The sequence below is a fragment of the Notothenia coriiceps genome, unplaced genomic scaffold (assembly GCF_000735185.1).
Source record: "Notothenia coriiceps isolate Sejong01 unplaced genomic scaffold, NC01 NC01_scaffold00023586, whole genome shotgun sequence".
NCBI classification, from domain to species: domain Eukaryota; kingdom Metazoa; phylum Chordata; class Actinopteri; order Perciformes; family Nototheniidae; genus Notothenia; species Notothenia coriiceps.
This window is the reverse complement of record NW_011356287.1, coordinates 60,932-86,631: the sequence shown is the minus strand read 5'-3', so window position 1 is coordinate 86,631 and position 25,700 is coordinate 60,932. Positions and strand designations below refer to the sequence as shown.

Genomic DNA, 25,700 nt, shown 5'->3' with positions numbered 1-25,700 from the left:
CCATAATCAGCAATATTAAAATAATAAAAGGCTTGCAATATTTCAGTTGATTTGTAATGAATCCAGAATGTATGACATTTTTGTTTTTTTAATTGCATTACAGAAAATAAAGAACTTTATCACAATATTCTAATTTTCTGAGACAGTCCTGTATATTGACTGCTATCAGTGAAGCCACAGATTGACTATTCATTTAAAAATGGAGGCTTATGTGGAGGAATCCGTGCTAACTAGGTTTCCTATGTTGGATTATTAATTTCAGGGTTAATGGAGGCACAGTGACAGGAAATAGTAAAAATTATGTATGGCTTTGTTTCAGTACAGTTATAAAATATCTGCCTTTTTAATACATAAGCCAGAGTTTTGCTGGTACACCACTAGATGGCGGCCATGTTTAATTAAGTTTCACCCTTGTTCAAAGGTGTTTCAGAATCAGAATCGTTTTTATTACTTGCACCGCATTAATGTGATGCATAATAATGTTATACACTATTCTCCACTTGCAATACACTGCCCCAAAATAACACAATAAAGAAAAAAGCACAGCTGTTAAAGATATTGGCATTTAATAAAAGCTTGAAGCAAACCCATCAACACAGTTGTTGTACACTAAACGGGCAACAAGTCTCTCTCTACCTGCATGTGACATGGTGGTGGGCGATGCAGTTGTTGGGTGGGGTGTTAGTCAGAAGTGGTTGTGTGTGCACGCAATGGAGCAAAGTACTTGAGATTTGTAGCACTTTCAAAACCACAGAGTAGCACGTCCCACAGGCCACGCTCCTCCATGTGCTTCACTCGCAGCCTTTCAATAAATCTATTTTTATCATGTTTTTATCTATTTAACCAGCTGGTACTTTCCCTTTACACAGATTGTATTCATGATAAAAGCTTAAAAAACATTATCAGACAATCAGTGTGGTTACAGCTTTGTTGCCACAAAATGTTCACTGGAATCAATATGTGGCTTATGTTATTATATAAATATTGTGTCTAGGTGTCGAGCTTATTGGAGGTACATTTTATAAACTTAAATGAGGCCAATCTTTTTTAAATTGTTATTTTAATTGTCTTTAGTTATTGCTAGCTTTACTCCTGTGGAGACCAAGTTGAGCAATCTGTGATATTGAGTGGCAGTGGTCACCACAAATATCTTATGTATATTATTGTCTTTAAAAGGTTTTTATTGTTGTAGAAATGAAATGATTTATTACTTTCAGAATTATTCTTCACACGAGGGGGCCTGTGGTAATTTCAGGTTCAGTTTTTATTGACACTGGCTGGTTTCAGTCTGAAGTGAAAGGTACCATTTCCTGGATTCAAGTGGATCTTAGCTTGAGGTAAAATCAAAACAACACAATGGTTTGTGCTCCAAACATACATGTACTTAAACACCTGTTTGTTAGCAGTGAGTAATACTGAATAATGACATTGGAATACATTCAATAAAATGCTAACAATGCTAACACAATTAGCACCAACATTCAACAAATAATTGTTTGGTGAGCAAAAACTTGCAGTTAATGATTTAATGTTTTTTTTTTTCTTAATGTTCTTTTAATAGGAATGTGCAAGCTAACTTTCACCGTCGTTTTTAAACTAAACAAGTAGCTAATTTAGCTTACTAGCAGAAATCTATAGCCTTTACCGATGTTTATGTGTCGTTTGGTTTCAATTCTGCTTCCTGTTTACCCTTCTACAGACTTTCTACTACCAAAAGCACAACTGATACTGTAGGCAAGAAGAAAGGCTACTTGAACACACACACACACACACACACACACACACACACACACAGATCTAGACAAATGGGACATTTCATTGTTCATGTGTACAGCTTAAAGGCAACATCAACACTCTTTATATATTCATTTATGACAGGAAACACATCATTATGAAGAAATGTAATTTATGTTGTCAATGTATACATTTTAAGTCAATGAAAAGCAAAGTAATAATTTCCAAATGATTTACCATAACAATACAAAATATAATAATAAAGCCAAGCATTGATTTACACAAATCAGTAAAACTGTGAATAAAGTTGTAACGACGGGACGCCGTTACTAGAGCTCACGTGGACATGTTTATATAGGCTAATCATTGTTTTAATAGGTATATTGACGACAACTTCCCCTTTCCCCATGTCTGTTGCTGATTGTGTGCACCTGGTGCCCTGTGTTGTCTCCTCCCCCCTCACCTGTGTCTAATTGCTCCCCCTCACCTGTGTCTTGTTAGTCAGTGTGTGTATTTAGGTGCTGTTTTCTAGAGGCTGGTAGTGTGTGAGATCTTTGTGGCTGCAGGATGTGTTCACGGAGAAAAGCAGGATTGAGGCTGTGAACTTTGTGCACATTATTTTAATAAATGCCCACGTCGGGTTATATTTTTAGACGTTCTGCCTCTGCCTCCTTGGTTGGTCGGGCCGTTTAACGGTCAGTCTCACAAAAGTGAATTGGTTTTTCAGATTTGGTGGTTTTAAAGCATACTTCAAGAGATTTAAAGGTGTTTGACATAACATACACACAACTACGGTGTAAAGTATGAAAAACTTAGATCGCATTTTCCTAAACAGTGCAATTTACAAGACATACAAAATTAAGTATATATAAAAAAACAACAACAATGAAGGTCATTTGCATTTTTTCTTGGTTATTTTTGTCCACAAGGGTCTTTGAGATGGAGGCACAGATTAAATTCTTCTTGGCGAGGGCTGGAGGCTGCCGTGTGGTATGGGTTGCTTGGCTGGGATTGCAATGTACTGCAAACATTAAAAAAGCATTTATTTTGTTAAAATATGTCTCAAAGATAACATTGGTTTAAAGCCTTTTTCTCAAATGTCCTGTGCCGTTGGAGGTCCCGCAGACTACTCTTCTGCCGGGGGTCCTGCCAACCCTATGTCCTGTGCCGTTGGAGGTCCCGCAGACTACTCTTCTGCCGGGGGTCCTGCCAACCCTATGTCCTGTGCCGTTGGAGGTCCCGCCGACTATACTCTTCTGCCGGGGGTCCTGCCAACCCTATGTCCTGTGCCGTTGGAGGTCCCGCAGACCACTCTTCTGCCGGGGGTCCTGCCAACCCTATGTCCTGGCCGTCCGCCCGAGACCCGTCCTCCAGACCCCCTCCACCCACCCATTCTTGGCCCTAGTTATGTGTCCCTCCTCCAGTTCCCCTCCACCCACCCTGCTGGACTTTTTTTTTTTGGGACGTCTGGGATCCGTCCCTTGAGGGGGGGGGTTCTGTCACACTCCTAGGTTTATGTCACGGTTTTAGTGTTGTCTGTCTGGTTATGGGTTTTGTAAGTCTGTTCATTCGGTGTTTTGTCTTCCTCCTTGTGTTTTGTCTGGTCCTCCTCCCTGTCGTTAGTTCCCCTGGTGTGTCTGATTGTCTCATTGTGTTCACCTGTTGCGCTTGTGTTTCTCCCTCCTCTGCCCAGCTGTGTCTTGTCCTGTGATTACCCTTCTGTGTATTTAGTCTTCCCCTGTGTTCCATGTCGGTTCATTTGTTTTTGGATACTGCCACAGCTTTTATTATTTAATATTAACTCCCAGCTGCTACTCTACCATTCTCAGTATCAGCTGTATTTTTAAGAGAGCACAATACAATAAATAGTGGCCCTAACAACAGTAGATACCATATATTTTTTTCTTTTGGGTCCTACCTTTTCCACGCATCCTGACAGTGTGCATAAGGCACAACATGGTCCCAAAGTCACTGACTCTTTCTGTGCCTTGAATTTTACTGACAATTTCAGCATCGGCCCTTACGGGTAGTTGTTTTCTTTCCACTTAGAAGGTGAGCAAGTCTATTTATTCACATCTGGGCTAAACTGGACATTACTCCAACAAATCCGCTTCGGGGAAAGTATAATTCCACAGTTTCATTGCACGTATGAAAGGGGTTGAAATGTATCCTTGTCTTACCTAGACTTCAGCTTGCGTCTCGTTCTTTGATTCGCCTGCATGATGAAATGTTTGGGTGATTAGTCACTGTTCATAAAAGGACAATGATTTCCTGTATGGCATATTTATTCAATATCTCACCTTCACACCCACGCATCAATACTACAGATATGATTATGGCTATGATGATGAACGGCACGATCCCAGCAGCCAAGTACATGTACATCNTCAACGAATCACTTGAATCGTCTAATTAACTCGAAACACCTGCAAGGGTTCTTGTGATTTAGTTTACTGAACCAAGCTGAGTGTTTTTCAAGGCTCAGGAAACCCTTGCAGGTGTTTCGAGTTAATTAGACGATTCAAGTGATTCGTTGAACACCCTACTAGTATACTTTTTCATGATATTCTAATATTTAGAGATAGGATATTTGAGTTTTCTTAAGCTGTATGCCATAATCAGCAATATTAAAATAATAAAAGGCTTGCAATATTTCAGTTGATTTGTAATGAATCCAGAATGTATGACATTTTTGTTTTTTTAATTGCATTACAGAAAATAAAGAACTTTATCACAATATTCTAATTTTCTGAGACAGTCCTGTAAATATGTCGAATGCCACCCAGTGCCTCCAAGAAACAAAGGAACGACTCACCCCTTCCTGGCATTGAGGAATGTGGAAACTGAAGGGAAAAACATGTCGATTTACATAACATTTTTCACAATGGTTCAATTCAGACCGCAGAGCTCATTTCATAAACACTTTGGGGAAATGTCAAGTAGGTGAAATCATTATTTCTTATCAGTGTAAAAGTCCTTAAAGAACAAAACAAGAAAACAAGCTTTTATTATGAAATCCGCTCAAGATAAGCTCACAGTCTCCTCCTGATAAGCCTTTTTTTTTTTATCAATGAGCTTTTTCACCTATATAGCAATTTCTACTCAAAGGGCTTCACAAAACTAAAATAAAAACAATACTAACTCATCTTCCCATTGAAAACAGAGTAGCATATAACTGTTATTAATAAGAATGTTTAATACCAACACAGGACTAAATGAAACAGCAATAAGAATACAATGAGAATATTAAATAAATAAATATGAACTATTTAAGGAAATGCTACTCTAAGGAACAATGAAAGCAATTGCATCCTGTTGACTTGAGGTTGAACTCTTGTTTAACAATGTATTTTCCAAATGATTAATTTGGGTGTGAAACTTGATTTCTCCATGACTCACAACTGACTCACTCAAATAAAACCTGCAATAAGAATTATGACATTTGACGTGGGCTGTGGAGGGAATGAGTTTTTTTTATTGTGTAACGTTATTTTGGTTACCCATAGTGTGTAAAGAATCACGTTTCTGCAAATTCAATCAGAAACTCGAGGTATAATTTCTAACCAAACATATTTTATTTGTACTCAATATCTCCAAAGCAGTGAAATAAAAGTTGAACAGTCTTAGGTTTTTATTTCTGATCCACTTCTAACTTCAATTTATCTTCACATGAAACTCAACTGTTATGGATACTAAACAGTTGAATACTGTTTAAAAATAACACAATAACACAAAAAACATGGTTAAAGAAACATAAAACAGCAGGTAGACAATTTAGCTAAGGTTTCTGTTAACACTCAAAATCCTCTTGATTTACTGTAAAACCATAAATCAGTTGTTAATATAAAATATATATTTTTTCCTGATAAACAAGATATAAACGACTTTCTATAAAGTCAAAATTAATATTTGCCAAAATAAAAAGTTCCATTCTTACAGTGATGCTCCCTACAGGGAAGCTCTGTAAGTCATGAAACACTGTGCAACAATGCAGCACACACACACACACACACACGCTCGCTCCTCTAATACACATACACACAGGTCTCTTTTGAGTGTTAGGGCCTGAAGGTGATAGGTGACCACCCTTCACCATCACGAGAAACACAGCAGCTTTAAATAACAAACCTTTCATTTGTTTTTCTAGTTTTCAAAGTATATTTTCTCATTTTGGCAACCACTAAATAAAGGGTTTCACGGTGACGTAGCCCCCTGTGGTGGTCAACAATCAAGCAGTAGTGAACAAGCCACTTTCTCTGTGCTTGTTTACATACATCACGGTACTTGGAGCCATTTAAGCCAATAAGAGCAGGCTTTTTTGGGGGCGGGGACTTAAAGAGACAGGTGTAAACGGAGCGTTTCAGACTGAGAGTGAATACAGTATAAGAAAAATAAAGTCGTTTCTGAACATTTAAGCATGTAACATGTTCTAGGAGAAGCCCAATACATAGACATAAACCTGAATATCAGCATTAAATGTCCCCTTTAAAAGCCCTTTATTACTTATAGAATTATTCATTACTTATGAATGAATTGAAAGCATGTTTAAAGGAGCTTAAAAGAATAATGAAAAAGCTGCCAACATTTCTGTTGTTTTAAAAAAAAAAAAGACTGAATATATTAACATCTTCCCAACAAAGTCAAAAACACTTTAAAAGAACAGAGTGACCTCTATTTGAGCCAGATAAATCCAAAATATACATCTTATCACAGAGCTCTACAGCTTAGAGTTGACCTCACACATTCAAACACACACACAACCGACCCCCCAGTATGCCCTGACAAGGATTTCCTCAATGATCTGGGCCACATTTCTACAGTAAGTGTCAAATATATCATGAAATAGTGTTAGTTCTGTTTACTGTGTAGTGAATGACAAGAGGACTTCAGGACTTGGTCAGGCTCAGAGCTCCACTGGACCCTCATCACAGCAGGAGAGACGACTGCCTTCACATCACTCTGCACAGAAAGAAAGAGACACAGTCAGTTGGTCAGCTCTGTCTCAAGAAACACACATTCTTCCTCACAGGTCCATGGATGTATAAAAATAACTGGATATAGCTTTGGAGGCGGGGCCCCGTTAATTCCTTGCTCAGTGAAAGCCCAAATGTCCGGTCTCTCAATGACAAAAACCTGATTTCCTTAAGTCCCACCTCTAATCTGCTCCATCACTGCCATTCTTTGCTTAGTCAGATGAATGTCCGGGAAAATAACACTGACATTTCTTCTATTTATTGCCTATTTCCCAATGTGTTTTCGTATGCTGACCTGGAAGTTAACATCGAGAATTCTGACTCATACCCGCAACAATCTGTATGAAATAATAGGAAATCAGACAGTTTGCACCCAGTGAAGAATGAGAGTGTCTCAAGGCAAACATGTCCTGGGTTGCGTTTACTTGACATAAATCCCACACCGGAATGCAGAAATAAACACAACAAGTCTAAACCCAGAGAAAAACACCCACTCACAACCAAAAAGACCACATGCAGAAGAACAATGAAACATTGCAGGAATTCTTCAGACATGATTAAGTGCCTGCAACGTCTCAACGTACATGCGGCAGCAATGTGAGATATTTAGCGGGGCCCACTCGACACATGTGGCCCCTAAAAAGCCAATTAGAGCAGGAGTGAAGTGTGTGACGGAGAACCTGGGAAATGGATCAGAAAAAGTGTAGTGTGAGCGGCAGGCGTACTTTCTTATTTTCATCTTGTCCTGCTGCTCAGTTCTCTTGTTTTTCCACGTCTAATCTCTAAGGAACAATCAGTGTTATCCTTATGTCTGCCCTCATGGCCGGATATGGTCCCTCCCCTGTACTTCCTGTGGTGTTACAGATAAAAAGGTGCCACTGAAAACTGTCGTTTTTCATGAAAATATTGCCTTTATACGAGGTTGACTCCCTTCTCTTGTAGCTGTGCCACCGCCGTACCCTAAAGTCCTGGAAAACATGGAAACTCGGACACAAATAGACATTTTACTGGAACAGCAACCTCGGCCTTACTTCCCAGCTGTGATTGAAAGCTGAATGGCACCCACTGATCCAGAAGAGACCATACAAAAGCTCTTTGTGCCCGCAGACATCACAACTCGCCATAGTGAGGGTTTACAGTAGGCCGAACATCTCTCTGACTTTCTGCATCCAAGTCATGCAGACCGTATTAACTCCTATTTTAAAAAAGGGACATATTCTGCTCATTTAATTTATTTTAAAGCAGGGGAATGAAAAGCAAACTATGTGCATGAATAGAAGCCACTTGGTGTGTGGAACAAATATTTAAAAAATAATTAAGTCAGCTCCAAATGAGGACAGACACATCACAGCTTTCTTCCAGTAAACTGCAGTCTGAACCCAATCACAATAAAACCCATTGCTCCTGACATGAGTGTGTGTGTGTGTGTGTGTGTGTGTGTGTGTNTTCTGTCTATATACCAGAACACGATCCCTTATCTTATAAGAACCCTGAGTTCCACTAGCCTACCACACTGCGAATCCTTTCGGGGACAAGCCTTCAGCGCGTGCAGCCCCCACCCTCTGGAACGCTCTCCCTGCGAGATCCGCAACATCCCCACGCTTGACGCCTTCTCAAAAGGGCCCTCAAGGACCCATACTGTTCACCAAGCGCCTTTGGCCCCGTAATCTATTGTTGTTTTTGTCTGTCTGACTGGTTGTCTGATTGCCTTTGTTTGTTATGTTTGTTTGCCCTGTTCTTCCTTGTAGAAAAGCGACCTGGCCGCATGATATCATCGCCATCTAATATAAAGTACAACTATTAAGGAAAGACTATTATAGATAATTAACTTGATTCAGCTCTCTATCGTATTTTAGTGTCTCTAGCGGTCTCTAAACTGAGTTCACTAGTTAGATTTTCCTCCATAAAATGAAAACTATAAGGAATATGAAACATACCTTGCGTCCTGGACACAGCCAGTCCTGAGATCCAGAGCAGCACACACAGGAGGGCGGGTCCACACATCGCACACTGAGGCCGGGTTACCAACACACACGATCTGAGCCAGAATCACATCCGGGCTGCTGCTGCAAACACAAACGCCGTCAGAAAACCTGTACAGAAACTATGAGGATGAGGAGGCTGAGATGAAGACATACCCCGCTCAGAGGTCCAGTGTTGTTGAGCTGCTGCTGGTCAGTACAGTCTCTGCATCTCACTCACACCGCCTGCTGCAATATGAGCCAGAGGAAGACATTAGCCATGACATCATCATAACAAATTACACACTTTACTTAGCGCTGGAAAAAAACAACACAAATGTCCTTTTTATTGCAGCTTTGGGACATTAGTTGCAGTGATGGTAAGTGAATTTACTCTAGTACTGTACTTAAGTAATATTTTGACATACTTTAACTTGACTTGAGTAGCCATTTTATGCTACATATGATCATACTCCTCAAATGTGTAAGAAAATATATTACTTTAACTCCACTTAATTTATGTGACAGCCAAAGCCGGATTAGTACCTCCAGGGGCCCCTGGGCACTGAGCACTCATGCCCCCCCCCCCCAACCCACGTACCAACAAGTAACACCACGCCTACCCAATCCTACCAACATGACCAGTATTTAGAATTTTCAGTCAATCTGACATGTCAAATCGCACACCTATCTGTCAAAAGCAGGGGCGCAGCCACATAGTTCAACCAAAGTAGGTCTAGCCTTTTGCCCTTTTAGTCAAAAATCACAAGACAAAGATACAATGGATAAGATCTCAAGACAGTGTATGGCTCAGGAATACCTAGGTAATATCAATCAAAACCTCAGAACAGCACCCCACTTAATGCCAAAATATGACTGGCTGGCTGTACAAGTACACGAGGAGTTCTATTTGTCACAACATCGAAGGAGTTACAAAAGAAAATATGTAGTGAGAATTGTAGTGTGTTGCTCAAGGGTGGGCCTGGATCGGCTATACAGCCAGCCGTCGCTTTAGTAAAAGTTGAGCGCATAACATAGTGAGACCTGACAGTCCAAACAGAGACCTACAGTTAATCTTGATACCCTATGGAAAAGCTTGTGTTATCTGTATGGCGAAGAGGTGAGGTGTCATTTAAAACAATGTATGATGAGTCTGAGGTTGTGGCGAAAACAAAAAAAGAAGACAAAAAGGGCCCTGGGCACTTGCCCAGGTTGCCCATATGGTTAGATCCGGCCTTTGGGTGACAGCTCCTCTACAAACCCCCAATTAGCGGCCCGGCAGCGCGCGCGCAGGCCGGGCCAGAGCCAGTCTGCCATCATTGGTTATTTCTGGCCAGCTCTTAGTTGATTTATATTTTGTATGGCTAATAATCTGAATTTTGTAAGAGAGGCTGTCACCAAGGCGCGATTAACCCATATGGGGCCAACCTGGGCAAGTGCCAGGGGACCCTTTTGTCTCTTTTTTTTTTTCGGGCACAACACCTCACTCATCATACATTGTTTTAAATGACACTCACTCTTCGCCATAAAATAACACAGCTTTTCCATAGGATCAAATTACTGTAGGTCTCTGTACTGTAGGTCCACTATGTATGCGCCTCACTTTATTACTAAGCGACGGCGGTGGTATAGCCGAATCACAGCCCACCCCTTGAGCAACCACACAATATTCACTACATATTTTACTTTTGTAACCTCTCGATGTTTGTGACAATAGAACTCCTAGGTGTACCTTGTACAGGAAATAGAACTCCTCGTGTACTTGTACAGCCAGCCAGTCATATTTTGGCATTAAGTGGGGTGCTGTTCTGAGGTTTTGATTGATATTACCTAGGTATTCCTGAGCCATACACTGTCTTGAGATCTTATCCATTGTATCTTTGTCTTGTGATTTTTGACTAAAAGGGCAAAAGGCTAGACCTACTTTGGTTGAACTATGTGGCTGCGCCCCTGCTTTTGACAGATAGGTGTGCGATTTGACATGTCAGATTGACTGAAAATTCTAAATACTGGTCATGTTGGTAGGATTGGGTAGGCGTGGTGTTACTTGTTGGTACGTGGGTTGGGGGGGGGGGGCATGAGTGCTCAGTGCCCAGGGGCCCCTGGAGGTACTAATCCGGCTTTGGCTGTCACATAAATTAAGTGGAGTTAAAGTAATATATTTTCTTACACATTTGAGGAGTATGATCATATGTAGCATAAAATGGCTACTCAAGTCAAGTTAAAGTATGTCAAAATATTACTTAAGTACAGTACTAGAGTAAATTCACTTACCATCACTGCAACTAATGTCCCAAAGCTGCAATAAAAAGGACATTTGTGTTGTTTTTTTCCAGCGCTAAGTAAAGTGTGTAATTTGTTATGATGATGTCATGGCTAATGTCTTCCTCTGGCTCATATTGCAGCAGGCGGTGTGAGTGAGATGCAGAGACTGTACTGACCAGCAGCAGCTCAACAACACTGGACCTCTGAGCGGGGTATGTCTTCATCTCAGCCTCCTCATCCTCATAGTTTCTGTACAGGTTTTCTGACGGCGTTTGTGTTTGCAGCAGCAGCCCGGATGTGATTCTGGCTCAGATCGTGTGTGTTGGTAACCCGGCCTCAGTGTGCGATGTGTGGACCCGCCCTCCTGTGTGTGCTGCTCTGGATCTCAGGACTGGCTGTGTCCAGGACGCAAGGTATGTTTCATATTCCTTATAGTTTTCATTTTATGGAGGAAAATCTAACTAGTGAACTCAGTTTCCTTATAAATAAGGTGTCTTCTGTTTGAAAATGTTTTGGCCTTGATGATGCCCACAGAAGCACCATTTCTTTATCACTTACTCACCCTGATTTACCTTAAAATCTTTAAGAAAAGACATTTGTTCAACGTGGAAACATAATTCAACCATGAACGACTAAAGAAAAAAGAGAAGTTCTGCTTAAAAATGTTCACACAATATGGCAGAAGATGCGCAATAGGTATTGTGTATATACATTAAAAAAGATAATACATTCACAACAAAGAAAATCCAAATGTTAAAATAAAAATGTGAATATATATATATACAAATTAAATAAAACATTTATCATGGTGGATGTCAACGATATATCAAGGTGCCACCAATTAATAAAAAATGTCTGTCTGATTTCAGGTCAGGTGGTAGCTCCTGTCAGTGTAACAGCAGAGGCGGGCCTCCCCCTGCTGCTCGGCTGCTCCGTCACCACGGAGACGGGCGACACCGTGCGGCAGGTACGGTGGCTCGACCGGCACAAGAAGGTCCTGCTGGCGTACGAGTTGAGGAAGCCGAGCGAGCCGGTGCAAGTCAGCCATCAGGAGCCCAACGTGCAGCTCAACGCCTCGCACAGCAACGGCAGCTACATCACCATCCAGAGCGTGGGGTCCGAGGACGAGGGCTGCTACAGCTGCATCTTCGACGTGTTTCCCACGGGCTCGCTGGAGGGGACCACGTGCGTCAGCGTAACCGGTCAGTCCTGCTTAAACCTCACCAATTCCACCTTTGTTCCTCTTTCCACAGAGACAAATTAGGGTTACAAAGGGAGTTTGTTTTTCTAACTATTTCTCTGATGAGACAGGAAGTGGAGGGCTAATGATCCACAGGGAAGAAGCCCACCCAGCGAGATACTGTACCCTTCCTGTTGTTCCTATTAAATGTGCACACACTGTTTAATTACACCCAGGCTCCTGTCGTTAGGCAGAAGCCACAGGGCTGTAACGTTTTTACTGTACATCAGAAATAAATCAACAGACAAATAAACATGTAAGCAACAACACAGACGGAATAATTCGTCACTCAAACATTTCAATAATATATATTTTTTTTAATTATTATTTATATTACAGTTTGCTTAATCGACAGTTCAATTTATACAGGGAACCCAAAACCCAAAACAAATTCAATTCTTTATCTTTCATATTGACTTGTGTCAGGTAAAGTGAGCCTGCAGGGCAACAGGACGGCTCTGAGCGGCAGGCCGGTCACCCTCTCCTGCGCGTACAGCCTGCCTGAGAAGGTGCACCAGGTGTTGTGGAGGAAGACGGCGGAGCAGGGCGACACCTCCACCGTGGCGTCCTACACCAAGCGCGGCCACCACAACATCGAGGAGCGCTACAGGCGCCGGTTCAGCCTGAGCCGCACGCTGGACGACACCCAGCTCACCATCCAGGCCGTGAGCACGCAGGACGAGGCCTGCTACACCTGCGAGTTCCACGCCTACCCGGACGGCACCAAGAGCGGCTCCGCCTGCCTCTCCGTCTACGGTGAGCGCATGTGTACTATGTGTTTTCTTATTGTAAGTGACACTGAGCCAGAGTTCCTCAAATGTGAACGTGTTTGGAGTAAGTAGGTTGAGATCCTTTTAATAGAATCTAGGTTAAGGGTCTTGACCTACTTTAAGATCCTTTCAAGCTTAGTATGAGTAAAATAAAGACCCTTTTGAACTTTAAAGCATGGAAACATGTCACAGTAGAGGTACAAATATGAAACCTGAACATTAGCATAATAATGTCCCTTTAATTAAAAGTATGAATACTATGGTCTAAAAATACTCCATTAAATGTCCTGATTTCCAAATGTACTATAAGTACACAAGTATTAGCAGCATCAACATATACTTCAAGTACCAAAAGTAAAAGTACTCATTCTGCACAATGGCTCATTTCAAGATAATATAAGTAAGTATCAAAAGTACTTGTTATGCACAATGACAGGCTGTGCGTGTGTCAGGAAAAGGAAAAGGAAGGAAGCGCCTTTTATAAACAAACCTGGAGGTGAGAGGTCATTGAACTACTGCTCTGGAGACGGCGCTCTCATCGTTTTTCTCGCCACTGTTCCAGAGAGGCGTTAAAAGCAGAATTAGAAGTGGTTAACGATGGTTCCAGGAAAGTGAGTTGCTGTTTACCCTCCCAATGTGTGAGTTTGTTTTATGTTGACAGAGGGAGGGGTGTGACTGATGGGAAAGACGTGATTTAATTTGGGTGAAAGCCGAGGGGATGAGTGGCGCGCTGTTTCCAGACACAAGGCCTCAGTGTGTGTTTCTCCTCGCTCTGCTCAACGGGCTTTGTCTCCGCTGACAGACACAAATCACCAGTTAGTGAATACCTGCTGCTGCGGCCGGTCGGAGGACAACAACTAGTGTCAATGTCGAGAGACAGTGATTGACAGGCGACAGACAATCCAATATAAGAATAATAACCAGCCACTGATCTGTGTTTCAGTTCTACCCAATCCAGAGGTGAGTCATGTGACCTCGTCCTCGGGGGTCTCTGAGGCCAACTGCACGGCCCGCTCCCGTCCCCCAGCAGAGATCACCTGGGACATCCCCGGGGAGAATCGAACGCTCGGACCGCCCGTTTCCTCTGCCTACGATCAGGGCGACGGCACCACGGTGGTGACGAGCACGCTGCTCCTCCAATCAGCAATCAAGGACCTGTCCGTCACATGCGTGGTGCAACACCCGGGCCTGCTGAAACCTATAAGAGTGTCCCTGCCTACAGACGGTGAGACGCTAATATTTAAAGCATGTAAACACGTAACAGTAGAGGCAAAACATACAAATGTGAACCTGAAGCGTAGCTAGAAAGTAATAAACAGCCCAGGTGAAAATCCACACTATAAATAACTGTATACATTGTATCTACTATTGAAGTGCATATAGTTGTGTAGATATTTCGCTTTTTTGACTTGAGCAGCTTCCCTTATTTGCAGGCAGATCTTACAAAGCACAAGTGAAAACACCTGTGCAAGTTATGCATCAGAACTGTCTGAAAATGTTGCCAAAGATGGTGGAAACCAGTCATATTTCTCATTCCTGGGTGCTGAGGTGAAGCAGAAACAGGCCTTTTGTTTTTCTCATGTGTGTATTCTTAGATATTTTAGTCCCGTGTAATTATGGCTGCTCTGATGGAGTCCAGAGTTGTTATTCTGGGATAACCTCTCGTTTAGTCCAGATGTCTTTTTAAACATAAACTGTATTTGACTGTAAGTGTGTGTTTGCTTCAGTGGGTTCGGCCAACGTCGTCCTCCTGTCGATGTGCGGCGTGGCGGCCGTGGTCCTCCTGTGTCTGTGTGTGTTTGTCTGCAAGTGCTTCATGTGCAACGACGGTGAGTATCTCCACATTTACTTGAATAGAAAGCAGTTGTTTCTTTGATTTTCCAAAGGCATTCTGGGAAATGCAGAGGTGGTTACATTAGAAATACTGTAACTTCTGTTCTGAGAGTTTGTGAAGGTGGATGTTTTTGCAGCAGTTCAGGAAAACGTGGGTGAAGAAAGTGAAAGATGGGCAGTTTGAGAAGCAGAAGGCTGAGGTTAACTGTATAAGCTGAGCCCTTCGAAATAGAAGTACTTTCTGTCATACAGGATCTCTACCATGGGAAGGAACAATTTGCCGTTAAGTAAATAGATTTGTTTGTGCTTGCCAAGTTTTAAGAGCCTTAGAGGAGCGAATATTTGGGAAATTCAGCTGTTTCAAAAGTAAGTAGTACGGGCCGGGGGAATAATCTCAGATTTTGTTGTAGGTGTGCGTTGGTAAAGTGCGTGAACAACAGCACTGTGAAACCATGACACACCTCGCTGTAAAGGTCACCTCGCAGAGCCTTTCCACATAGAGCTGGTGTGCTAGCTCTTCCTTTGAGTCCTGTTGACACCTCTGCCACAGTCCCCTCGGTCAGACAGTGTGCTGCGTGTGGACCGCTGCCCATTTCCCCTTTATCAGAAGAGCTGTGCCCACCGCGGAGAGGCAGGGAAACGAAAAGTTATCGCTGCACTGACAGAGACTTTGGCTGACGCCGGTGCTTTTGCCCGCCAAGCATCAGTCGTAAGGGAAGGAAAACAAAAGTAGGCGGCGTCGATGTGTCGAGGTCATGGCGGTCCCACGAACACTCTCAGATTTGGCAAAGCACCATTTAGGCAGAGGTGGAAGAAGTACTCAGACTTTTTTTAAAGGAGCCCTATTATGCATTTTTGTGGCACTAAATACTACGAGCTCCCAAAGATGGATGACACATGGTTTTAATTCCTACTATATTTGTCACTTCATTGTTTTAAGCCTCAAAAACCAACATCTGACCACATGGGTCACACACAACAAAGGCTGCTGATTTAAGAGTGTTTCCCACATCTATAATTGATCTTAAATATTGTTTTTTACTGTGATTTATGGCTCTGTGTTGCACCAGAAGTGTCATCTGTGTGATGTTTTGCAAGAATGGCGGCTGTAAAAATAGATTGTTCTCAGGGACTAAAGAGCTCCCGTTTCTTTTAGACGTCACTTGAAAGTCTTTTCTCTTGTATAACTCTGTGCATGCCTGAGCAGAATAACAAGTGGTAGAAGAAAATAACCTCTTTCTCCTTGAGACTGTGGAGAAGACGTTGGAGGGGAAAGCAGTGACATGAGCCCAAAGTTGGCAGCGTGCCCAGTTAAAAAAAAAAAACACTGGACTGTACACACACACACACACACAAACACACACACACACACACACACACACACACTCATGTCAGGAGCAATGGGTTTTATTGTGATTGNCTACACTATATATACACTTGCATACATTCACAGTAAATATGTATTCAGTATGATAGCTGTCTAACAGAAGTTAAATTAATTTCTCACTTATTCTGACAATGTACATTGTCAGAATAAGTGAGAAATTAATTTAACTTCTGTTAGACAGCTATCATACTGAATACATATTTACTGTGAATGTATGCAAGTGTATATATAGTGTAGTGTGGGTGCAAGTCTGACAGGAAAATATGTGAGGTTGAGAGCCCTGAGACAAAGGTAAGGGAGCCACTTATACCTCATTCACACCAACTGTGTTTCAGGGCCGGTTCGGAGCTGGAGCTTGAAAAGCACCGGGTTTTCCTGTTCACACGGAAGCGGAGCAGCCTCCGGAATCCGGTTTGTTTCAAGCACCAAAAAAGTGTCTGGCTAGAGCAAAAGCACCGCATACGTCACGCTTACGTCGAGGCGGGGGCAGGGGCAGGGTCGGGATCAATAATAATAATAATATCTTAGATTTATATAGCGCCTTTCATGGGACCCAAGGTCACTTTACAAGGAAGAACAGGGCAAAACAAACATAACAAAAAAAAAGGCAATCAGACAACCAGTCAGACAGACAAGAAAAACAAATGGATTAGGGGCCAAAGGCCTTGGTGAACANGAACCAGTACGAGTCCAGGAAGAGGTTGCCTGACTCCTATTGCTTCTGTTCTGTAAATTACATAATAGTATAAGTCACAACTTCGTATCGTAGCACGGTCTGACTCCTGATGGTAGACTTGGATATTTTGTATAATCAACTATATAAAACGTTAATGCGAGTCAAACTTGTAGACTTTCCATGATTTCCATTACGTTATTTACAATCAAATCACATCTCACACTGGGACCACATTTGCCACTTTCACACCAAAAACAGGTCGACCCTTTACCACGAAATATTTTCATATACGTTTTAATGGAAGAGAATCTACAGAAAGAATCATGTTCTTCCGCCACAACGTTGGCGTTTGTCGGTGTCCTCTCATCGGTGCCTGTGACCGTTACTAGTCTACGTTTCGACACTTCTTTGTCTCCTTTGTTGTCCCTTATCTCGTTTTCATGTCTTATCTCAACATTATGACTGAATCCAGGTCGATGTCCTATGCCCTGTTGGCGGTCGACACCCAACTAGTCTTGCCCTAGAAAGACAGTCTTGTAACCTCTTAATTTCTTGTTACTCGTTACGCTCTTTAAGCAAGTCAAAGAACACTAAAAACACCTTCCAAGAGGAGTGGAAATTTCGGTCTGTAAAACTGGAGACCTAGCAAGTCACCTGCGGAGAAAGCTCCCTGTCACTCTTGAAAACAATCGCAAATGTAGGTTGAGAGACGACAACAACACTTCTTGCTCGACAGCTGTCGTCACTTAACAAAGGCACACCGATAACCGGCTGTCTACATACTAACAACACCTCCCTTCTCAGTCCATATGGCACCTCGTTCCAGCTCGGCACCGCTCGTCCTCTGGTGGCTACAGATGCTGCCGTCTTTCCCAAGCACGTTCGAGACGTTTCTCTTTGTCTAAACTTATGTCTCTTGGCTGTCTTCCCCCCCACCCCCCCCCGCCGCCCCCCCCCCGCCCCCTCCGCTTACCCTTGGCGCCACCATAACACCCTGCATCTATAAAAATCTTAGGTTTAGTAGTTTCATGTGTTTTTAGTATAAAGGGGAATTACCAGACGCGGACCAGACCACTACCCTCAATCGCGGATGTGGACATACGATAATTTTTTACTTCAATAGGCATAGGAGTCTTCTACCGACTGTACGACAACTACTATAGGGTAAGGGATTTTTATATTATACAAACAAATTGTTTCAGAGAATGGCATCTAGACGCTCCCGTCCAAGAGGGCTACTTTCCGTGGAAGCCCCTACACAATTTGCTGTCGCTATCCGTACGGGAGTTAGATAGCCGCACTGCAGTACTATAAAGTCCTTCAGTCAAGCTTCAGGTCGTCAAATTTTACTGAGAAGGAAAAAAATTTTAATTCGTAAGTGACAGACTGTTTGAAACACCACATTCATCGTTATAACAGAAGCGGGCGTCTCCTTCCTGAAAGACGGTCCACCTAACGGTCTTGTGCAGAAACCAAACGTGTCGACCTGGTGACATCGTACTGAGAAGAGGTAACGACGGTAGTGTCACCACTACCAGAATGGCTCTCCGTCAGTCTGGACGTCCTCCCCTGTCAAAGTCATCTTTGTTTTCAGCTGTATTTCTAGATTTTAACAACTGGTCTCCACGCCCTTTATTCCGATTGAACATATGAGTTCATTGACATGAACACTAAATCTTTATCGGATTGAACACGAAATCACTATACATTGTTACCCATAGCAGATGAATCCATGAATGGGGTTGTGTTAGTTGTTGTTACAATCAGAATGACCAGTTGAATGGATTATATATAAAATCATAATAGTATTTATCGTGCAAATAAATAAAATTGTTTGGTGCAAGAGGTCATATTTAGGTATCTTGTATATTACAATTAGAAAAACTTTTTATCTCTAGCCTGGTAGTCATTGTGTAGTAGTCAGGAACACATGTCTGGTCAGGCTATTTCATACGGGTTTTGTCGTTGTAAATATGCCGCTATTTATGCCCAAATTATAGTCGTAAACGGTGCGCTTCCCTCACCGGTCGATAGCATTTGAAGAGAATAGAGACCTTACAGAACGACCGTTGAGGGCAAGTCGTAGCGTGTTTACGGTGCCGGTCAACACCGTAAATGAACGGTGCCGTTCAACACCGTAGGAGCACCGTATATGAACCGGTGTCTATGGTGCCTCATCGCCGGAGACACCGTCTACGGCCTTCGCATGAACGGGTGCGGCGTCTACGGTGCTTTACGCGAACGACAGAGAGGTTTTTTTGACACTCCTATGCTCAAGTTACGACGTCAACGTACGAACTCTGCTGAAAACGAAACATATCATCTTGTATTTACTTAAAGAAATACCTAAAAAAAATAATTTGTGTTTAGGAATATGTAGAAGTTATCAATATTTTGCTTGATATTCCATTAATAGACTGGTCAATATTGTGTCCAAATTGGAAATGTAAGAGCACAATTAGTAATAAATCTTTCATAGCTTGATAATTAAAATGTGACGTGACATCTGAAAATTAAGTACATAAATATAGGACAAAATAGATATTATCGGGTAAAGTACATGTAAAATAAGAGAAACCGAAAAATTATCGTAAAAACTCATCATTAAAATATTAGAGCGACGTGATAAAGAGTTACGATAATACAAGAAGTAAAAACATTTCGTGAAACTTTAACGGAACACCAACTTCCCGAACGGAATGGACACCATCTACATAAGCATTCATTAAACATTGAAAAGTTTTATGCCTATATTTTATATGTAAATACTTGTTTGTTTAGAAAAAAATAAATTGGCGGTTTTTTGCATGATTGGAAGGATTATTGCTTTCTGTTGTGCGATGTTGCAAGTGGGTCGCCTCTCAAATTCTTATTACTTTATTCCAATTATTTTGTAATTACACAGAAGATAAAGAATGGAAAAAGCTTTATCAGGTTTGCGTGTGCTCCTTATATTGGCGTCAGCTCGGTAGAACAGAGAAGAAAATTGGCGGATTGCAAGTTTAAGTTTCGAAAGTGACGTTTAGGCCAGTTTAGCTTTGATTTATCATTTAGGAATTGCTGCTCACCCTGAACCCGTCTTCGTGGAAGTCTAGAACATGAACTCATTTTTCATTTCATGGGGCTTCATGTCTTATCGTTGATTGAGACAATGTTAAATTTCAGGAGGTACGAGTTTTCCAATGTTCATTTTCATGTTGTCATTTCATTGAGTAATACCGACTAACACGTAAAGTCTTATTAAATTATACTATACTAAATATGTCTAACTAGTAATTTCACAAAAGTTTCGACCATTTGCCACGTCGATCTCAAAATTACCGAAATATATTGTCCATCGAACACTTAACTGAGTGAAATGAGATAACGTGTAGTAATTTAAGTTTTAGACATTTCATTAAATTCCCTGATTTTGTTCATCAACTCATCTTTCTGTTATAACGGATACCTTAAAATCTTCTTGTTCATCTCTTTTGTACTTTATGAGAATGAATTCATGTCACTGTAGATATTCTACATGAATCAATTAAATGTGGGTGACCCAAATAATTGGGTTTTACATTATTATATATATGCTCAATCTCTCTATGTAATAAATATTGTGTGTCATAGGTTTGGTGCAACTTGTATAACGCTATTCTCAAATTATTAGGTAACCATTTTGTAATTACGTTGTACATTCTACTTAAGTGTGTGTTAATCGAAAAATTGTGTTATCTCCGGGATGTCAATGTCAAATGCTCCTTTTATACAGATACCACGTTATTTTATTGTAAACCCGTCTTTGTGAATTTCACGTTTTGACGGTCTTTTCACGTTTTTATCGTCGTGTATGTATTATACTACTAATAGTATAATACATTATGTATTTATTATTATCTATCTAAAGGAATAACAACTGAATTTGTTAGTGGCCAACTAGATTATAAGTTGGATTAGTGAACCTTATCTACCAGTTTAAACGACGTTTTTAATTGTGTTCACTATATATTAAAAAGTTACGGACACTTAAAAAAGGAAGAAAGCAGAAGAAGGGGTGTTTGTCGTGTGAACGTACTGTCGTGCTGCGTTTTGTCAAAAATATTAGAAAGGACATTACGTTTGGAAATATAACGTGATTCGACGGCAGTGAAGTGGGACTTTTGTCGCTCACGAAAGGATGTACACTACCTAATTTGAGCTTTCATTGTCACTTTTCATAGTAAAAACTTTTGTAAACTGGTGAGGACTTGAACGAAACGACTACAACTCCAGAAATCAACCAAAGACTCTGATGAGTAAGTCAGTTTATTCCTTTATTATGAATATTTATCTTGATTCCTACTTCCCAAGAACTTATTTGTAACTGCCTCTTGTTTTTATCTGAAGGGCCCAAACACCGTTAATAATGGAAGAGAACGAGCTACGGCAACGGACTTTTCCTGGGGGAAAAAATAACAACAATTCGGAAACATCACATCCGAAAGCTAAAATAAATATTTTTTCATGATCACAAACTAAATCTCTCAGGACTGTAGAGCCACAACAGTTATATAGTCCTGACATCCTGTTTACTTTTTTACAACAACTCAACATGTCTGTTCCAGTTCAGAGGAAAATATCCAGCAATCAGAAAGACTCATGTACAGTCATTTAGAAATTTTGATTTAATCTGTGAAATAATTTAGACCTTTTTTTTGTACATATTTGTTTTATATGTCTTCTTTTATATTTGTTGATACTTTTTGTATTTGTTTTAATATAAAATGAATACATCTGATATTAGATTAGATATCATTTATTGATCACAAATTGGGATTAATTTTGCATGTAATTGCATTGCACATGAATTGACAGAGTACACAATTTAAAATAAAAAAACACTATAGAAGACTCAACTGCTACTACGACTACTAAAAAACACTAAAAACATTTTATAAAATGTGCAAATATGACAATCTTGAAATGATTGGGTATTTTTTCAAACTGATTATATAATGAATGTTTAAAAATGTTGTAAAATAAAATCTCAAAACTAAATTTGTGTTTTTGTTATTTTATAAGCATTACGGCTTAAGGGTGGAATTTTGGGGCTTTGAAAATAAATCATAATAACTTTATTAAGGGTAATGTTACAAGTAAGGTAAAGGAGTCCTAAGATTTTGGTTTTCTATATAAAAGGCTGAGTGTATTATGAGATCAAAAAAGAAGTAACAAACCCCAGATAAAATATAATTGTATTGGTAGTTTAGAAAATACGGTGTGGCAATATTAAGTAATGATAATCAGGTACTTCCAGAACATATTGACATAGATAAATAATCTAAGAAATATATTTTTTTAAGTGTGTCAGGTGCATTTTTTTGGCTGCAGTTGCAACGCATGGCCACTGGAGGTCGCACTTTCCACATTCCTGCACTGATCTGTTGCTAAGAGATCAGGCAGTGAACGCAGCAGCCGGAAAACTGGGCGCTGCTCTGAGTTAAATCTGAAGCATGCTGCACTCTCACATTACCTGCAGCTCAGACAACATCTCAAATACGGGAACTCACAGTGTTTTTGAGTACCTTCATCGGCCAGGGGGTGAGTTTGATGCTTTCTTCCGATTTTAGCTGCAGAAAACCTGATTTGGAGCAACTTGTCTGTAGTTGGTTTACTTCCTCCAACAATGTAAAAACATCTACATTAGTGAAATTGTGAAACTTTTCGGGATATGTCTGTGAAGATATGAATGTTGTAGCACTTTGAAAACGACGCTTAACGTCTTCTAGAGGTGTTGTTTCCCTCATCATTAACTCGCACACCGTGTCACTGACCTACATTTCAAAATAAGTTTAAATCCGCGTCAGTTAAGTTAATTACCTGTAAACTTAATTGACTTGCTTACACCCTTATTTATAAACATCTTGCTGTTTTCTTAGTGTTTCTGGATGTATAAATCCAGTTATACTATTCTTCTGTGGGTGAAATTATTTTTACATTACTGCAATTCGGCCTATTCTTTTTTTATACAAAAATACAGTTTCAGCGTTTCGTTTTGTGAAAGAAATGTGGGGGAAAAGTGAAAAAGGTCATTCATTTGTGTACAAAACACAAATCTATTCACTTAAATAGGATTTTAATAGGGAAAAATTGTAACATCTCCATATTTTAGAGTCTCAAACTGCATTTTCTGACATTTCTGCATGAAAAATTTACACAAAGTGCATTTTGTTTTAGAAAGTTGTGGATTATTTCTTCCAATCAATGCAGTCCAGTGCACATCTGGATGTTGTTTATGATTTCAGTCCCTCTCTTGAAGTGTCAGTTTTCCTTATAGTGAAACTCATTACCTTTTTAAGCTCTACCTGCTAGTTTTGCACAATAAAAGCCCTTAGGGTTGATTGATGGGATCATATTTGAGACATCAGTAGAGGCAAAGGGATTTAACTTGAGCTGAACAGAAGGCTCCATGTTTGAATCCAGATGTTTGGCACTGTAAAAGAAACACACACACAGCCCTGAGATGTGGTTTTTAGAGTCTGATCCCTGCTGTTTCCAGCCTTTTGTCCAAAGAATGACCTGAGAGAGGTATATTTACCCTCCACACACCCTAACAGCACTCCTGTGGTGATCCAGTGACTCCTCATTACACCTTGCATCACCATCCTGTCATTTCTCTGTGTTTGGATTTAGAAATCTCCAGGTAGTCTAGACATCAAAGTGTGTCGGCTTGTTTTTACCGCCGGATGATCGTGGCTTTACTGCACGTATGGTTATCACGTAAAACCTGGATTAGACCCCAGGGCACGTGTCCTGACTCAGCATCTGTTTGTTGTTTACGCTTATACATGGCAGCACCATGGCAACTAATCAGTGCTAGAAGAAATACTAGTAGATTTTGCACTTAAAGGGGCCTTATTCTGCTCATGTTCAAGTCCTGCATATCATTCAAAATCCTCCTCCTTACTTACAAGTCCCTCCATGCCCATGCCCATGCCCCCCAGTACCTATCGGACATCCTTCACCCACATGCCCCACCCCGGAACCTGCGGTCTTCAGACTCTGGCCTGCTTACCACCCCCCGCACCAAACTGCGATCCTTCGGGGACAGAGCCTTCAGCGTGGCAGCCCCCACCCTCTGGAACGCTCTCCCTGCGGAGATCCGCAACATCCCCACGCTTGACGCCTTCAAAAGGGCCCTCAAGACCCATCTGTTCACCAAGGCCTTTGGCCCCTAATCTATTTGTTGTTTTTGTCTGTCTGACTGGTTGTCTGATTGCCTTTTTGTTTTGTTATGTTTGTTTTGCCCTGTTCTTCCTTGTAAAGCGACCTTGGGTCCCATGAAAGGCGCTATATAAATCTAAGCTATTATTATTATTATGTTCAGGTTCATGTTTATTTTTAGTGTCTCTACTGGGACATGTCTCCATGCTTTAATGTTCAACAAGCTCTTAATTTTTCTCAGACTGCCTGTGCTGCAGCACCTCTTTTCACCCTCTGTCTGTGTGTGGTGAAGAGTTTGTGTTTCCTGTGTGTTGTGTGTGTGTGTTGTGTGGTTTGTGTTGTGTGTTGTTGGGTGTGTGTGGGTGTGTTGTGTGTTGTGTGTTGTCCTTGTGTGTGTGTGTGTGTGTGTTTTGTTGGTGTGTGTGGGGTGTGGTGTTGCCGGCTCTGTGGATTAGAGAGAGTTTGTTGTTGTATGTTGTATGGTGTTCGTGTGTGTGTGTGTGTGTGTGTTGTGGTGGTGTGTGTGTTGCGGTGTGTGTGTGAGAAGTTGGTGTAGAAAAGTTTTTTGTTGTCCTTGGTGTTGTGAGAGTTGTGTCGTGTGTTGTGTGTGTTGTTGTGTGTGTGTTTGTGGTTGTTGTGTCTGTGGCTTGTGTGTGTGGTGGTTTGGTGCTGTTGTGGGTGTGAGAAAGAAGTTGTGCTGTGTGGTGAGAAAGTTTTTGGTGTTCTTGTGTTGTGTGCTGGTGTTGAGAAGAGTTGTGTAATGTGGTGTGTTGTGTGTTTGTGTGGTTTGTGTGTGTGTGGTGTGGTGTGTGGTGAAGTGTGTGTGTGGTTGTTGGTGTGTGGTGTTGTTGTTGTTTGTGGTGTGTGAGAGGTTTGTGGTGAGAAGTTGTGTTCCTGGGTGGGGTGTGAAGTATTTGTGTCCTGTGTTGTGTACAGTTTTGTGTCTGTGTTGTGTTTTTAATGTGTGTTGTGGTGTGTGTGTGTTGTTGGTGTGTGTTTGTGTGTTGTGTGTGTGTGTTGTGTGTGTGTTGGGTTTTTGTGTGTGTGTGTGTGTGTTGTGGGTTGTTTTGTGTGTGTGGTTGGTGTGGTGTGGTGTGTGTTGTATGTTGGGTTTGGTTGGTGTGTCTGTGTGGTTGTGTGTTTGTTGTGTTTGTGTGTTGGTGGTTTGGTGTGGTGTGGTGTTTGATGTAGGAGAGAGTATTTGGGTGGTTGTGTGTTGTTGTGGTGTGTGTTGGTGTGTTTGTGGTGTTGTGTTGTTGTTATGTTGTGTTTGTGTGTGTTGTGTGTTCTGTTGTGGTTTGTTGTGGTGTGGTGGTTTGGTATGAGAAAGGATTTTTGTTGTGTTGTGTGTGTGCTTTGTGTGGTTTGTGTGTGTGTGTGTGTGTGTGTGTGTTGTTGTTTTGTGTTTGTGTGTGTGTGTTGTGTGGTGTGTTGTGTCGGTGTTGTGTGTGTGTTTGTTGGTGTGGTTGTTGGTTTGGGGTGTGTGTGTAGTGATTAGAAGAGGAGAGAGAGAGACGAAGAGAGAGTGGTGTGTGTTGTGTATGTGTGTGTGTGTGGTGTTGTGGGTGGTGTGTTGTTGGTTGTTGTGGTGTGTGGTGTGTTTTGTGGTGCGTGTTGGTGTGTGTGGTGTTGTGTGTATTGTTGTTTGTGTGTGTTTGTTGTTGTGTGTGTGTGGT

General features: G+C 41.2%; 2 protein-coding genes and 3 long non-coding RNA genes across 6 annotated transcripts in view; 4 read left to right on the top strand and 1 right to left on the bottom strand.

The window, feature by feature from the left end:
- The window catches only part of LOC104954652 (B- and T-lymphocyte attenuator-like), an 8,073-nt gene extending 7,791 nt beyond the window's left edge, over positions 1 to 282 (top strand). Inside the window, exon 6 of the mRNA XM_010781822.1 lies at positions 263 to 282. Coding sequence (XP_010780124.1) covers positions 263 to 282 — 20 coding nt within the window. The remainder of the gene's footprint in view (positions 1 to 262) is intronic.
- Positions 283 to 1,819: 1,537 nt separating this feature from the next.
- On the top strand, positions 1,820 to 22,602 carry LOC104954630 (uncharacterized). Its single transcript, XR_799354.1, has 3 exons — positions 1,820 to 2,143; positions 9,764 to 9,768; positions 22,592 to 22,602. It is a non-coding gene; the product is annotated as an uncharacterized lncRNA (long non-coding RNA).
- LOC104954627 (uncharacterized) lies at positions 2,137 to 4,120 on the bottom strand. Its single transcript, XR_799352.1, has 3 exons — positions 4,035 to 4,120; positions 3,915 to 3,949; positions 2,137 to 2,755 (listed from the first exon to the last, which is right to left on the bottom strand). It is a non-coding gene; the product is annotated as an uncharacterized lncRNA (long non-coding RNA).
- LOC104954628 (poliovirus receptor-like) lies at positions 11,071 to 14,834 on the top strand. Of its 2 annotated transcripts, none has more exons than XM_010781789.1 (6): positions 11,071 to 11,145; positions 11,221 to 11,346; positions 11,803 to 12,135; positions 12,600 to 12,929; positions 13,887 to 14,168; positions 14,671 to 14,834. In XM_010781789.1, exons 2-6 carry the CDS (start codon positions 11,280 to 11,282, stop codon positions 14,817 to 14,819), a joined length of 1,161 nt encoding a protein of 386 aa, XP_010780091.1. In that variant the 5' UTR covers positions 11,071 to 11,145; positions 11,221 to 11,279; the 3' UTR covers positions 14,820 to 14,834. The 2 variants fall into 2 exon arrangements, with proteins under 2 accessions (XP_010780091.1, XP_010780090.1); XM_010781788.1 differs by having other exon boundaries at positions 11,218 to 11,346.
- On the top strand, positions 21,078 to 21,266 carry LOC104954629 (uncharacterized). The gene is made up of 2 exons (XR_799353.1): positions 21,078 to 21,116; positions 21,208 to 21,266. It is a non-coding gene; the product is annotated as an uncharacterized lncRNA (long non-coding RNA).
- Positions 22,603 to 25,700: the final 3,098 nt, after the last annotated feature.